Source organism: Melanerpes formicivorus, unplaced genomic scaffold, assembly GCF_026170545.1.
Source record: "Melanerpes formicivorus ecotype bairdi unplaced genomic scaffold, bMelFor1.0.p_v2 SCAF_31, whole genome shotgun sequence".
NCBI classification, from domain to species: domain Eukaryota; kingdom Metazoa; phylum Chordata; class Aves; order Piciformes; family Picidae; genus Melanerpes; species Melanerpes formicivorus.
The window spans coordinates 3,539,127-3,553,038 of record NW_027142383.1 but is presented as its reverse complement, the minus strand read 5'-3'; the positions used below and the strand labels follow the sequence as shown (position 1 = coordinate 3,553,038).

At 46.3% G+C, this 13,912-nt stretch overlaps 1 protein-coding gene across 1 annotated transcript in view; it reads left to right on the top strand.

The window, feature by feature from the left end:
• Positions 1 to 11,392, top strand: part of MEX3C (mex-3 RNA binding family member C) — a 76,316-nt gene extending 64,924 nt beyond the window's left edge. Inside the window, exon 4 of the mRNA XM_068155358.1 lies at positions 9,303 to 11,392. Within this exon, the coding sequence (XP_068011459.1) occupies positions 9,303 to 10,528 (1,226 nt within the window). The 3' untranslated portion in view covers positions 10,529 to 11,392. The remainder of the gene's footprint in view (positions 1 to 9,302) is intronic.
• Positions 11,393 to 13,912: the final 2,520 nt, after the last annotated feature.

The following is a 13,912-nucleotide window of genomic DNA, read 5'->3' as shown; positions in this document are numbered from 1 at the left end:
TCGTCCCTGGAGGCGTTCATGAGGGGATTGGACATGGCACTTGGTGCCATGGTCTAGTCATGGGGTCTGTGTTGATAGGTTGGACTCGATGATCCTCGAGGTCCTTTCCAACCTAAGTTATACTGTGATATTTACCAGCCAGGTTGCTTGTGCCAAATATTGCTCCCAGTTTTTCAAAGATCCACCTCCCACGGCTTTAAGAGTGGTCTTCAACAAACCGTTGTAGCGTTCAACCTTCCCTGCAGCTGGTGCAGAGTAGGGAATGCGGAATATCCACTCAATACCGTGCTCTTTGGCCCAGTTCTTCACAAGATTGTTTTTGAAATGAGTTCTGTTGTCTGACTCTATTCTCTCTGGAGTTCCGTGTCTCCACAGGATTTGTCTCTCCAGACTGAGAGTGGTGTTGCGTGCAGTTGCATGTGGAACTGGATAAGTTTCCAACCATCCAGTGTTTGCCTCTATTGGTTAGCACATATTGCTTAGCAGGACGAGAATGAGGTAGAGTGATGTAGTCAATCTGCCAGGCTTCAGCATACTCATACTTGGACCATCGGTTACCATACCACAAGGGCTTGATTCACTTTGCCTGCTTAATAGCAGCACAAATGTCACAGTCATGGATGACAGTGTTGGACTCCACACTGCAGACCTCCATCTCTGCTTGTTTCCAACAAGACTACAGGAACCGTCTGTGAACAAAGCCTATTTCTTTTAATTATCAGAAAGATCACTGTAAGGAGGATCTTCCTCAGCACGAGTTACTCTCTCCTCTGGAGGTTTTGTGCAGTCATTGCCTTCTGGCCAATTTGTGATCACTTCCACAAGACCAGGTCTCTCGTGATTTCCCATTCAAGCTCTCTGTGTTATCAGAGCCATCCACTTAGACCATGTGGCATCTATCGCATGATGTGGTGAGGAACCTTTGTCTTTGAACATCCAATTCAAAACTGGCAATCTGGAAGCTAAAAGAAGTTGTGACTCAGTTCCAATTACTTCAGAAGAAGCTTTTACTCCTTCATAAGCGTCTACTATCTCTTTCTTTGTTGGAGTATAGTTTGCTTCTGAGCCTTTGTAGCCACGACTCCAGAAACTAAGTGGATGTCCATGTCTCGGTCTGGAGAGGGAAAAAGACTCAGTTCTTTTGAATATTCCCATGTTATGAAATTAGAGGCACAAACGAGGTCAAAATATCAACAGCTAGACTATTTATTACACAAAGTGGATGGATCAGAAGGGGAGAGAGAGAAAATAGAGAGGAAGTGAGAGAAGAGAGAGAGAGAGAGAAGAGGAAAGGAATTATACTACCACACCACTCAACCCCCAAGACAGTTTGAGTCTGTGCAGGAAAGGTGCTGCACCTTTGGATGTAGAGGAGATGTTGGGTCTGTAGAGAAGGGGTGCTGTAGCTTTAGCTGTAGAATAGATGTGGTCCTCTGGGCAGCCTCTTCAGCTCCATGAGTTGCAGCAGGCGGAACTTAGGACACGGAGAGAGGGTTCCTCTTGGTCTGCTTCTTCCAAGCTACATGGTGATGTCTCTGTCATTTTTCTCTCCTGGTATTCTCTCCATTTTTCTTCTCAGCGCAGCATTGTCCAGGTCTTTTCCTTCTCCCGTGTTTTCCTTCTCCCATGTTTTCCTCCTACTGAGCCCATAGTTGCTCAAGTATTTTATACAGTTTTTAGTCCTTAGGTATGTGTCCAAATGTTGTCCCCCAGGAAATTGTCCTTAGGTAAGTGTGGTGGTTTGGCTCTGGCCTGGAGGCCAGATACCCACCAAGCCGCTCTATCACTCCCCCTCTTAAGTGAACAGGGGAAGAAGGGAAAGAAAATATAACAGAAGCCGGGGATAAGATAGGAACAATTTAATAACACTAATAAGCAAACAGCAAATAGACCACGCGGAAGCAAAAGAAAGCAGAGAGAGAGATGTTAGTCTCTACTTCCCATCAGCAGGACGGTGGTCGGTCTCGGGCAGCAGGGCTCTCTAAGCTTGGTGGTTCCTTGGGAGGATAAACGCCATGGATGAATCCCCAAACTTCCTTCTTTCACTTCCTTCTTATACCTGAGCTGACGTCATATGGTATGGAATACCTCTTTGGCCAGTCTGAGTCAGCTGGCTCAGTTGTGTCCCCTCCCAAGATCTTGCCCACCCCTCAATGTACTCTTGGGGCAGGGAAATGTTGAAAGGACACATCTCGGATACTGGATTCAGCCATAGCCAAAACACTGCTGTGTTATCAACTACTGATGCAAAAAAACACAGCACTAGAACGATGCTGTCAGGAGAATTAACTCCACCTCAGTTCAACCCAATACAGTAAGTGTCCAGGTATTGTCCCCCAGGAAATCGTCCTGTTTATTTATTTGTGTTTGGACAGGGGTCTGGAGGAAGGGGGGGTGGGGGGGGTGGGGTGGGGCCCTCTGCCTCCTCCTTCTCCATTTACCTGCCCACACAACCAATACACATCAGGGGCCAGGTGGTGAATCCATTGTCTCACCATCCTCCCTTTCCAGGGTCCCTGATGGGTGGAGATGATCTTGTCTTATGCATATTTTTTTTGCTCTGCAAAAAAATCAGGGGAAGTTCAGGCTGGAGGTCAGGAGGAAGTTTTACACAGAGAGAGTGATTGCCCATTGGAATGGGCTGCCTGGGGAGGTGGTGGAGTCACCGTCACTGGAGGTGTTCAGGAGGAGACTTGACAGGGTGCTTGGTTACATGGGTTAGTTGATTGGGTGGTGTTGGGTGATAGGTTGGACGTGATGATCTTGAAGGTCTCTTCCAACCTGGTCTATTCTATTCTATTCTATTCTATTCTATTCTATTCTATTCTATTCTATTCTATTCTATTCTATTCTATATTCCCAAAGGTATCGATAGCAGTGGCCTCGGTCCATTGTTGTCAGGCCAGCTGTAGTCCAGTGAGCAATCTTTTTTCCTTGCACCTTCCTGAGAGTTGTTCCAGCGCCTCTGCCCAATACACATCAGCTATTGTCTGGGCAAGCAGAAAAGGTGATTTTATCTGTTGAGTCACATCTGAAGAGACAAGATTTTAGTCTCTCACAGTCTGCATGTCTCACCTGGAGCTCTCTCTGGATTTCTCTGGCAGGTCCTTTCACCTTGTCTCGCTTAATGGCAAAACCTGCTTTTAAGAGAATGTCAATGATTTTGTTACCTTTCTCGAAGACTTCTTCAGCAGTTTTACCCCAGAAGATGATGTAATTGATGAAATGGCTGTGTTCTGGTGCTCCACCTTTCTCCAAAGCATCATGGATTACTGCATGACAGATGGTTGAACCGTGAATCCATCCCTGGGGCGAACGATTGAATGTGTAGTGTATGCCCCTCCAGGTAAAGGCAAACTGAGGCCTGCATTCTTCTGCTATGAGAATAGAGAAGGAAGCATTAGCAATGTCTATGGTAGCATACCACTTGACCTCTTTGGATTCCAGCTCATACTGGAGTTTCATCATATCCGGTACAGATGCACTCATGGGTGGAGTTACTTCATTGAGGGCATGGAAGTCAGCTGTCAGGTGCCATTCTCCAGTCTGCTTTTGCACAGGCCAAATTGGACTGCTGAAAGATGTATGAGTCTTGCTGATGACATTCTGACCTTCCAACTGACAATTCAAGTTGTGAATGGGCACCAAAAAGTCACAGTTTGTTCTGTATTGCCTGTGATACACAGTTTGAGAAGCAACCAGCAGCTTTACATCCTCTATCTCATGCTGTCCCCCAACTGCAGATTCATCTGAAAGTTCAGGTCTAATAGACAACTTCAACTTTCCTCCATCAATTTCCAGTTGATATTCCAAAAGAACATTTGTAACCCTTCGGGTCTTTGAAACGCCCTTCTCTCAGAAAGTCAGTTCCCAAAATACAAGGTGTGTCTGGTCCTGCTACAGTAGTGTGTTTATTCCACTCTTTCCCGGTTAAACTTATGTCAACCTGCAACTTAGTTAATTCCTTAGATCCACCCATGACTCCCAGAATGGTTATAGGTTCTGACCCTTGATAATTTGATCGCATTATGGTGCACTGAGCTCCTGTGTCAACCAAGGCCCTGTACTTCTGAAATTTTGAAGTGCCAGGCCACTGGATGTACACATCCCAATAGATTCTGTTATCTCCATTATCCCTTTCCTCCCTCTGGCGGAGGCAGGGCACACCTCATTATGGGGATTACATCCACATGTACAGTTGACACAGTGCCTAGTGCTAGTGTCAGAATCACTGTTGGAGCAATTAGAGTTGTTCTGGGAAACTGTGGAAGTGACAGCTACCCTTCTGGTATTGCTGCCTCGGGGTCTGCCACTCTGTAGCTCCCTCAGTCTCCTGAAAAGATTAGAAGTTGGTTGACCATCCCACCTAGTCATGTTTTCCCCAAATGGATCACGCAGTGTTATCCAAATACTCCCACATGATTGCCTCCATTGTCTGTTTTGGTTTGGCCTAATTTGAAATGGCCTTCTTGGACGACATCTGTTTCTAACAGCTGAAACTTGAATCCACTTGGAAGAAGAACTGAGATCGTCCCCCTTCTCCAATTTGGATATGGAGGTTTTAAATTTCTCCTTCAGCTCTTTCATGCAACTTTCCATCTTTCCAGACAGAGTTTCAATGGCCGAGACCAAAGAAACGACGTGTGAGACTGTCCTCCAATTGCCTCATTTGGTCAGTAAAATGACCAACAGTAGGAGGCACTCCACCATAATTTCTTGCCACAATTCTGCTTGCCAGAAGGAGCACGTTTGATGAGCTTCTTGGCAAGACCTGTTCCCACAGGAATTTCATCAGGATTCAATGTACCATGATTTCCATAAATTACTTCTCTCACCGCAAACTCTCTCAAGTGTTTGATTCCCTTATCCATTGTGTTCCATTTCTGAGGCTTCCATGGTAAATCATCTCTGGACAGGTATCTCATTAGGATAGCCAATAGGTTGCATGCCCATAGAGAAACTTTACCAAGGCAACTGCCTAAATGCTTATCAATTCCCAAGTCTTTCGTGAGTGTTCCTATCTGAGCTGCTGACTTGTCACCTACCACTAAAACAGGAGCACCTGTGTCATAGCATCTTCCCAACCAGATCATTATTGGCTCAGTGTCTCCTCTAATATAATCCTTTCTTATATGCCTAATTTCCTGCCTGGGTGCATTAGCTGACTGTATGTCATCCTTTTGGTTGCATGGTTTAGTTGATTGGGTGGTGTTGGAGGATAGGTTGGACACGATGATCTTGAAGGTCTCTTCCAACCTGGTCTATCCTATCCTATCCTATCCTATCCTATCCTATCCTATCCTATCCTATCCTATCCTATCCTATCCTATCCTATCCTATCCTATCCTATCCTATCCTATCCTATCCTACTATCATCTTCATCATTTTCCTCATCCTGCTGTCCCCCTGTTGAAAGCCTCAGTAGGATCTCCTTAAGTTCAGAAGCACCTCCCTGGGTTCCTGATCTACTAAGACTCATATCCTGTCCTGCACCTCCATCATCCATTTGTGGCTTCACTAATCTAGCTAGATCTTTAAGACAGACTTTCTCTTCCTCATCAGAAGGATTCTTTTCCTTAGACTTATTGTCCAGAGCAGCAACCAATGTTATTAGTGCTGCTTGTAATTTCACAATGGGACCGGCAGAAGCAGAAGGGGCTTGCACAGAAGTAGTGTCGCCAGGTGCTCTTTGGGACCCTGCTGCTGCTGGACTCGCTTCCATTCCAGCCACAGCAGGTGGAAGTCTCTCTTCCTCGATAATGGCTGCCGCCTGTGAAGCCATCGCCATTATGGGCACTGGCGCGGGGTCTGCCGCCACTGGTACTGCCGCTGCTGCTTGCACAGGGGCCCCGGGCGAAACTGCTGGTGCCGCCACCTTTACTGACTCAACCAGGGTTGCAGCTGCCGCCGGCACAGGAGCTAGCTGCCGCCCCCCCATTGGCTCAGTGCCAGCTCTGCCACGGTGTTTGCTGTGGTTCCCATTAACTCCTGCCTGCCTGCTACTGCCTGTTGCTGCAGCTTCTCCTGTCTCTGTGTCTTCCTCAGCACTAGAACTCTCTGCATTAGAGCCAGACCTCTTACGTCTCCTTCTCCGCTTAGACACAGAGCAATCAGCTGCACGCCCCTTTCGGTATAATGCTATTAACAGACCTATTATTACCACCACTAATAGCAAATTTAGGCATAGCAAACCGACCATTTTAAGATTCAAACCACCAAGATAACTCTCAGTTACAGGAACACTAAATTAAAAAACCTCAGGAGGGACACTCACAGTTGTATTGCTGTATCCCCCCAAACCAACAAATCCAAAGCTGTAATCACCAAACCTCTTTAACTTGTATTTAAACCAAAGGAACAGCTTATATACTGTGTCTCTGCCAACTTGGTCAATTAGTGCAGAAACAAAGCATTTATAAAACATCACACAGTGCGGCCATCAAGCCTTTGTTGGGAGACCTCCTGTGGGGTTTCTGGTGGAGGTAGGGCCTCTGAGAGCCCTCCCAATGAGTTGTTGAAGATAATTAACTTACTCTTCATCTGTCCTGGAAACTAAAGGCTTATGTTCAGCTTTTGCTGGGTGCAGGGGCCCTGCAAGAAGCAGCTCTTCCTTCCCTCTCTTCCAACCAGCATCTGCATATTTGCCCTTTTTTTTTAATTACTAGAATAAAATGCATCTCTGAGTGGGATTTCAAGTGTAAAACTGTTACTGCTAGTGGTACCTTGGGTGCAAGGGACTGACAACACAATTTGGTGAGACTATTTTGCCTATCCAGCTAGTTAATGATGAAAACTTGAACAAATTTCACTCTGCGAGATGATGCTTAAAATTCTTGATCTGCAAATGTTGCTTATCGTTGTTTCAGTGTATGATGTAAAGTGCCATTTAGTGCATGTGCTTTTGAATTTGGTTTAATATAGGTGAAATTTAGTTGAGAGCAAATCCAGCAGACTATCTTTCATGTTATGGACCTGCTGGTGTCTCTTCATTGCACACTGCCTGCTTTTCTAGTCCTTTGGTGGGTAAAAGGTGCTTCTGGATGCCAAAATGCCTTAAGCATCTTGGGAAGGAGCCTCTCACCACCGTGTCCTAGCAAAGTTTCTAATACAGCCCCAAAACTCAAAGACAAATGTCCCATGAACTTTTTACTTCTCTTCCTGTGGTGAAGAGGTTATTAAATTTATGAATATGAAATATGAATTATGAAAATAGTATTTTTATTAATTATCAAACTATTAATAACCGATGAATCACCAACTTATATACATGTTCTAGTGCACGTTCGTGAAATAGATTCCACAAGTGGCTTAGTGTTATGATTATAACTTAATTGAACTATCTATTAACCCTTTCTATATTTATATAACGAAGGGTGCAGTTCTGTCGCTTGGCCACTAGATGGAGACTCGGTGGGACGCGGGCGGCTTCTGGCTATACACAGCAATATTACAATCTTTCTATGCGTCAGCGCTTACTCTGCTAGACGCGGCTACTTTGAACTGAGTGCTAGTGGATGGAAAGCACGTGGAAGATATTCGATTCCCTTCAGACAACAGCGATCGGTCCTGGTCGGGGTCGGCCTGTGGCTCGCATGGCAGGGCGGGACGACGGTGGCCGGTAGGTGGGCTCGGATGACGAGGCAGCAGGCAAAGCTACAGGGTCGGCCCACCCATGGCGGTCCTCGGGGCTGATGCAAACAGCCTCGGGGGGAGAATGCGGCTGCGTTAGGCGGCAGATTCTTGTTTACTGAGCTTAAAGGAGCAGCGGGACTCTCGGAGTGGTCCCGGGTTCGGTGCAGTATAGGCACGAACAATGCTTTAGTCTTCCTTGAGATTCACAGGGCTCAGAGCGGCACACGGTGGCTCCTCTCCCACTACGGCGGGGCTAGGCATACGTGGACTCGGTATCGATCAAGTCCCTTCTCCCCGGCAACTGGGCAGATCTTACCCTCGGGGGTTGGTCCAGTCCTCCGGTGGCACGGTGGGCTCTCCTGGTCGGTACGACTGGCTGTGGCGACGCTGGATTCCTCAGAAACAGCGAAGGTCCTCCCTCTGGGCTTCTTAACAATGCAGATGCTTTCAGTATGCGTGCATGTATAACAGAAGCTAACAACAATAAGCTCAATGGCAAAGGCTGCAGCTCAAGAGTTACTCTCTCGAGCAGGCACAGAGACAAAGTGAATGAGGGGGCAACTTGTTCACCAACTGGGGTGATACTTATAGATTCCTCGAGGCTGGGCTTGACCAATGGGCACTCTCATAAACAACTGGCTTCAGCCTATAGAAAGCGTGAAGCTAGAATTATGCCCATACTTGGTGTTTGCATGAGCACTGCATGCGCTGGGTGCGTGCTGGCCTGACTAATGCCTTGGCTTTTGTCTTCCTCCTGGAGGAAGGGGAACTTGCCCACATGCTGGGACAAGATTCAGTATCTGGGCATAATGTGCCTTCACCACACTTCCAGATTGTATTTACTTGGTTAATGAGAGCAGTCATGTGTAAGCATATGATAAGCTTTATTTGCATTCAACAAACTGCTCAAATTTCTACTTGACAGTTCAAGGAGCAGCTCCTTCATCCCACAGGGAAGAGATAAGCATTATTTAAACCTTGCAATCAGGAATCAAATGGAGAGTTCTCATCAAATCAATTATTTTTATTCATAAGCCTACACAGACCCTTCTCTCACTTGTGTTTCATTTGATCTTAGGTCAAGTTTGTAAAAAAAATCCATCCATGGTTTTTTCACCATCTAATAGCAATTGAGGGATTAATGGGCTAAGCCAGTCCAAGAAACGTTGCTTAAAAGAGCTGTGGTTGTCTGTATCAGAGGTCTGTGTGGAAAATAATAGATAGAATTTGTTTCTGCTTTCTCTAATGTGACTCACAGTGTGCTGGTCTCTTCTCACAGGTAATTAGTGATAGAACAAGAGGGAATGGCCTCAAGCTGAGACTGGGTAGGTTTAGACTGGATATTAGGAAAACATTTTTCACAGAAAGAGTGGTCAGGCATTGCAATGAGCTGCTCAGGGAAGTGGTTGAGTCACCAACCCTGGATGTGTTTAAAGGTCTTTTGGATGTGGTGCTTGAGGACATGGCTTACGGGTGAACCTTGCAGAGTGAGGTTATCGGTTGGACTTGGTGATCCTGAGAGTCTTTTCCCACCTGAATGTTTCTGTGATTCTGTAAAATTCTGTGAAATCAACTGCTTCTGGTTTCACCCAATGGGTTCTAGGAGCTCTCAAGCTGTGGCTTCCTAAACTCAGGTGTCTTGCTAAATTTGCTGTGTTTCCTTTAAACAGGTTGCAAAATAAAAGCACTAAGGGCCAAGACAAATACTTACATTAAGACCCCTATTCGTGGAGAAGAGCCCATCTTTGTCATTACTGGACGGAAAGAGGACGTAGCCATGGCCAAAAGGGAAATTCTCTCAGCTGCCGAACACTTCTCCATGATCAGAGCATCACGCAACAAGAACGGTTCTGCCCTGGGAAACTTGCCACGTATCCCTAACCTGCCAGGGCAGACAACAGTCCAAGTCAGGGTGCCTTACCGTGTAGTTGGGCTTGTGGTGGGACCAAAAGGAGCTACCGTCAAAAGAATTCAGCAGCAGACCCATACCTACATAGTCACTCCCAGCAGGGACAAGGAGCCAGTCTTCGAAGTGACAGGAATGCCTGAGAATGTTGACCGTGCGCGCAAGGAGATTGAGATGCACATAGCCATGCGCACCGGGAACTACATTGAGTTCAATGAGGAGAATGACTTCCATTGCAACGGGACGGATGTCAGCTTTGAAGGAGGCATTCTGAGCGCTACCTGGCTTGCTTCTAATCCTATCTCTCCTATCCATACCAGAATGATTTCCAATTATTGGAATGGCAGCTCCAGCTCCTTGGGAAGTGGCTCTACAGATTCCTATTTTGGAAGCAATAGATTGGCTGACTTCAGCCCAACGAGCCCATTCAGCACAGGCAACTTCTGGTTTGGAGAAATGCTGCCTTCAGTGGGTACAGAAGACATTGTAGTTGACTCTCCCACGTATGACTTTTTGCCAATGCCTTCCCAAACCATTTGGACTCCTTTTGAACCTGTAAACCCCCTCTCTGGCTTCAGTAGCAACCCTGTTAGTAAAGCCAATCTTCAGCGTCAAGGGAGCCAACCATCTACTCCTTGTGTGTCACCCACTTTTCCAGAAAACCTGGATCATCCACTGGCCAGGAGAGTGAGGAGCGACCCATCTAGCACTGCCCACCAAGACGGCCTTCCCATCTACATCCCTGCTTTCTCCAATGGTACCAACAGCTATTGCTCTTCCAATGGTGGCTCTACCTCCAGCTCCCCTCCGGAGTTGAGGCAGAAACATGACTGCGTCATCTGCTTTGAGAGGAAAGTCACTGCTGCCCTGGTCCCTTGCGGCCACAATCTCTTTTGCATGGAGTGTGCCAACAAAATCTGTGAGAAGGAAATACCGGTGTGTCCCATTTGCCAGGTAGCTGTTACTCAGGTGATCCAAATTCACTCTTAAATATATATATATGACATTATTATATAATGGACTTTTAAAAATTTTTAAAGGTGGGGAGGGGTGTGTAATGGTACCCTCTAGTAAACTTCCTAATGAATTCTTGACTGTTGTGCTTTCTTGGGATGAGGCTGCTATGATAGCACTAAACCAAGATGGTCTCTGGTTCAGTGTAAGCAGATAGAATCTTCAGCAGAGCTACATCTGCTGCCATGTCATGGCACATCAAGGGGAAGGTCTCATTGATGACACAACAGGAAAAAATCCCAACATGCAACAAATTTTACAAGTTGTTTTGAAGGATCTCTGTGAAGTGTTCAACTTCTGTGTCCTGGCTGTACCACAGCCTTGTTGCCTGCTCTTGCCCTGGAAGGGTTTGTGGCATTATCAGTACTATATCAAATGACAATTCCAACGCTGCCTTTTTTACACTGCCAGTTCTGAAATGAAATAAAACAGGTTTGGGGAAATATGTGTTTGTTGTATGTGATGACTTACACCTAATTCTTCAGTATTAAAACCAATTTTTTTGTTTGTTCATGTTTGGAGTCTTTTAAAGAATAGTTGGATTAAGATGGATGATGTTCATATGAGGCAGGAGGGGAAGAGAAGCTTCCTCCACATCTTTCATTTAGGTGCGTGTACCCATTTCTATCAGCCACCAAGTACAGGTGAGAAACTTGACCTAGTTTAGTATTTGCTAATTTTACTACACTTTTTCTTATGTATATGTAGGGAGGTCATAAGGATTAAAAATTCAATTTGAGTAAAGTTAAAAAAACCCAACAAACTATATATTTTATGATAAAGGGCCTTTAACTTATGATGGCCAAAGCACTGATATTATATATTTGTGGTAAAGAGAATTATAAGAGTTTTATTTTTCTGATATTAAACCTTACTTAATAAAGACTTGTTTCCATTAACTTGAATGGTTTGCTGTCTTCATGGTTGTCTCTTGGCGAAGCTTGTAAAGGCTAGAACTAGCTGACCTCCCTCCTTGCCTTTCTTCCCTCTCTCCTTTCCTCCCTTTCTTCCCACTCATTCACACAGAGGGTTTCCCAGTGCCTAACACACCACAGATGTGGCTGGGTGACTTCACATGTGAAGAATGTTGTTTTCCATTAATTTCTGGCTTTACACCCTGCCTTTAAAAAGCAACTTCCAGAGAGCACAGCTGCAGCTTCCTGAAATGCTCAAGAACTTGCATTTCAGAGTTATTTTGGTGCGGCTGCAAAATGAACTCCCTGTGCTGGTGTTTGTGAGCAGAATGGTTTAGGTTGGAAAGGACCTTTAAATGTCATCTAGCCCAACCCCCCTGAAGTCAGCAGGGACATCTTCAACTACAGCAGGTTGCTCAGAGCCCCATCTAACCTGACCTGAAATGTTTCCAGAAATGGAGCTGAATCTCCTCTCTTTTAGTTTAAAGCCATCACCCCTTGTCCTGTCACAACAGGCCCTGCTCAAAAGTCTGTCTTGCGATGAGTATCCCACCTGGAATTTTAACTGCTATTCATGGAAAGGGAAGCACTTGCTACTGGGCATCAATGTGAGCCAGTCTGACAGCCAGGCTGGTTAGAAGAGCTTGACCATTTAAATGTTTTTTATTTCAAGGTGAAGATTTAAGGAAACATTACGCTTCAGTTTTTCCTTCCAGCTCCTGAAGCTTTCCTGGCTGGGCATGGGCTGCCCCTGTATCTCATACAGTAGCTCTCCCCAGGCAGAGAGGGCTCTGGTGAGGTTGGTTTGGCATCAGTGTAGATGGTTTTGCATCAGCAAGGCTGGTTTGGCATCAGTCAGAAGCCCAACAGAACCTTCATCTGGGAAGGTGTCTCCCAGTCCTGTCCTCCTGCAGTAGCATCTGCCTAGTCCATAAACCCAGTCCTTGGAAATCTGTCTCCTTGTTGGGAGCAAGGGGGAAATTGTAGAATAATAGAATGTTTTAGGAGGGAAAAAAACTTTTAAGATCAAGTCCAACTGTTACCAGCATACAAAATAGGGATGAGAAACCTCTCCCAGCTGCCAGAGAAGGACCTCAGGGTTGTTTTCTGCTTCATCGTGCAGATATGTCTCTCTAGCAGTCATATGGATCCTAGGGTGGGAAGATGTGCCTGGGAATTTCAGGGAACTACTGGAAAGAGTCCAACAGAGGCTATAAAGATGCTAATGGAACTGGAGCATCTTTCTGATGATGAAAGGCTTAGAGACATGGGGCTGTTTAGCCTGGAGAAGAGAAGACTGAGAGGGGATCTTCTTATGAAGATCTAAAAGATGGGGACCAAGAGCATGGGACCAGATTCTTTTTAGTGGTGCCCCATGACGGGACAAGAAGCAATGGCCATAAAGTGGAATACAGGAGGTTCTACCTGAACATGAGGAAAATTCTGTTCCTGTGAAGGTTCCAGAGCACTAGGCCAGACTGCCCAGAGAGGTTGTGGAGTCTCCCTCTCTGGAGAGATTCCAAACCTGCCTGGACATTGTAATGCTGGGCAACCTGCTCTGGGTGATCTTGCTTTAGTGGAGGTGGGGTTGGTGAGCACAACAGCTCCTCCATGATATCCTGCTGGCCATGGCATCATCCCATCTCATGTTAATTCCTCTCATCTGAGTCAAGAGGTCCTCTGTGCTGCCCAAGTAGCCCTGACTACCCTGTTGCTGATTGCATTCCTCCGGGAGTGCTGGGGTGACTCAAGGAGGTGTAATCACTAGGTGGTGCTGGTTAGAAACGGTTCTTCCACACATAAGGAAAACTTTCTTTCCTGTGAGAGTGTCAGAACACTGGACCAGGCTGTCCAGCGAGGTTCTGGATTCTCCTCTGGAGAGATTCCAAACCTGCCTGGACAATGTGATCCTGGCCAACCTGCTCTGTGTGACCCTACTTTAGCCAGGATGTGTGTATAGTATCATAGTATCAGTCAGGGTTGGAAAGGACCACAAGAATCATCTAGTTCTAACCCCCCTGCCATGGGCAGGGACACCCCACACTAGATCAGGCTGGTCAGAGCCATGTCCAGCCTGGTCTTAAACACCCCCAGGGACGGGGCCTCAACCACCTCCCTGGACAACCCATTCCAGGGCTTCACAACTCTCATGGTGAAGAACCTCCTCCTCACATCTAGCCTGAATCTTTCCACCTCGAGCTTCATTCCATTCCCCCTGGTCTTATCACTACCTGAGATCCTGAGAAGTCCCTCCCCAGCCTTCCTGTAGGCTCCCTTCAGATACTGGAAGGCCACAATTAGGTCACCTTGGAGCCTTCTCTTCTCCAGGTTGAACAGCCCCAACTCCTTCAGTCTGTCCTCACAGGAGAGGTGCTCCAGCCCTCTGATCATCCTCGTGGCCCTTCTCTGGACACGTTCCAGCACCTCCACATCCCTCTTGTAATAG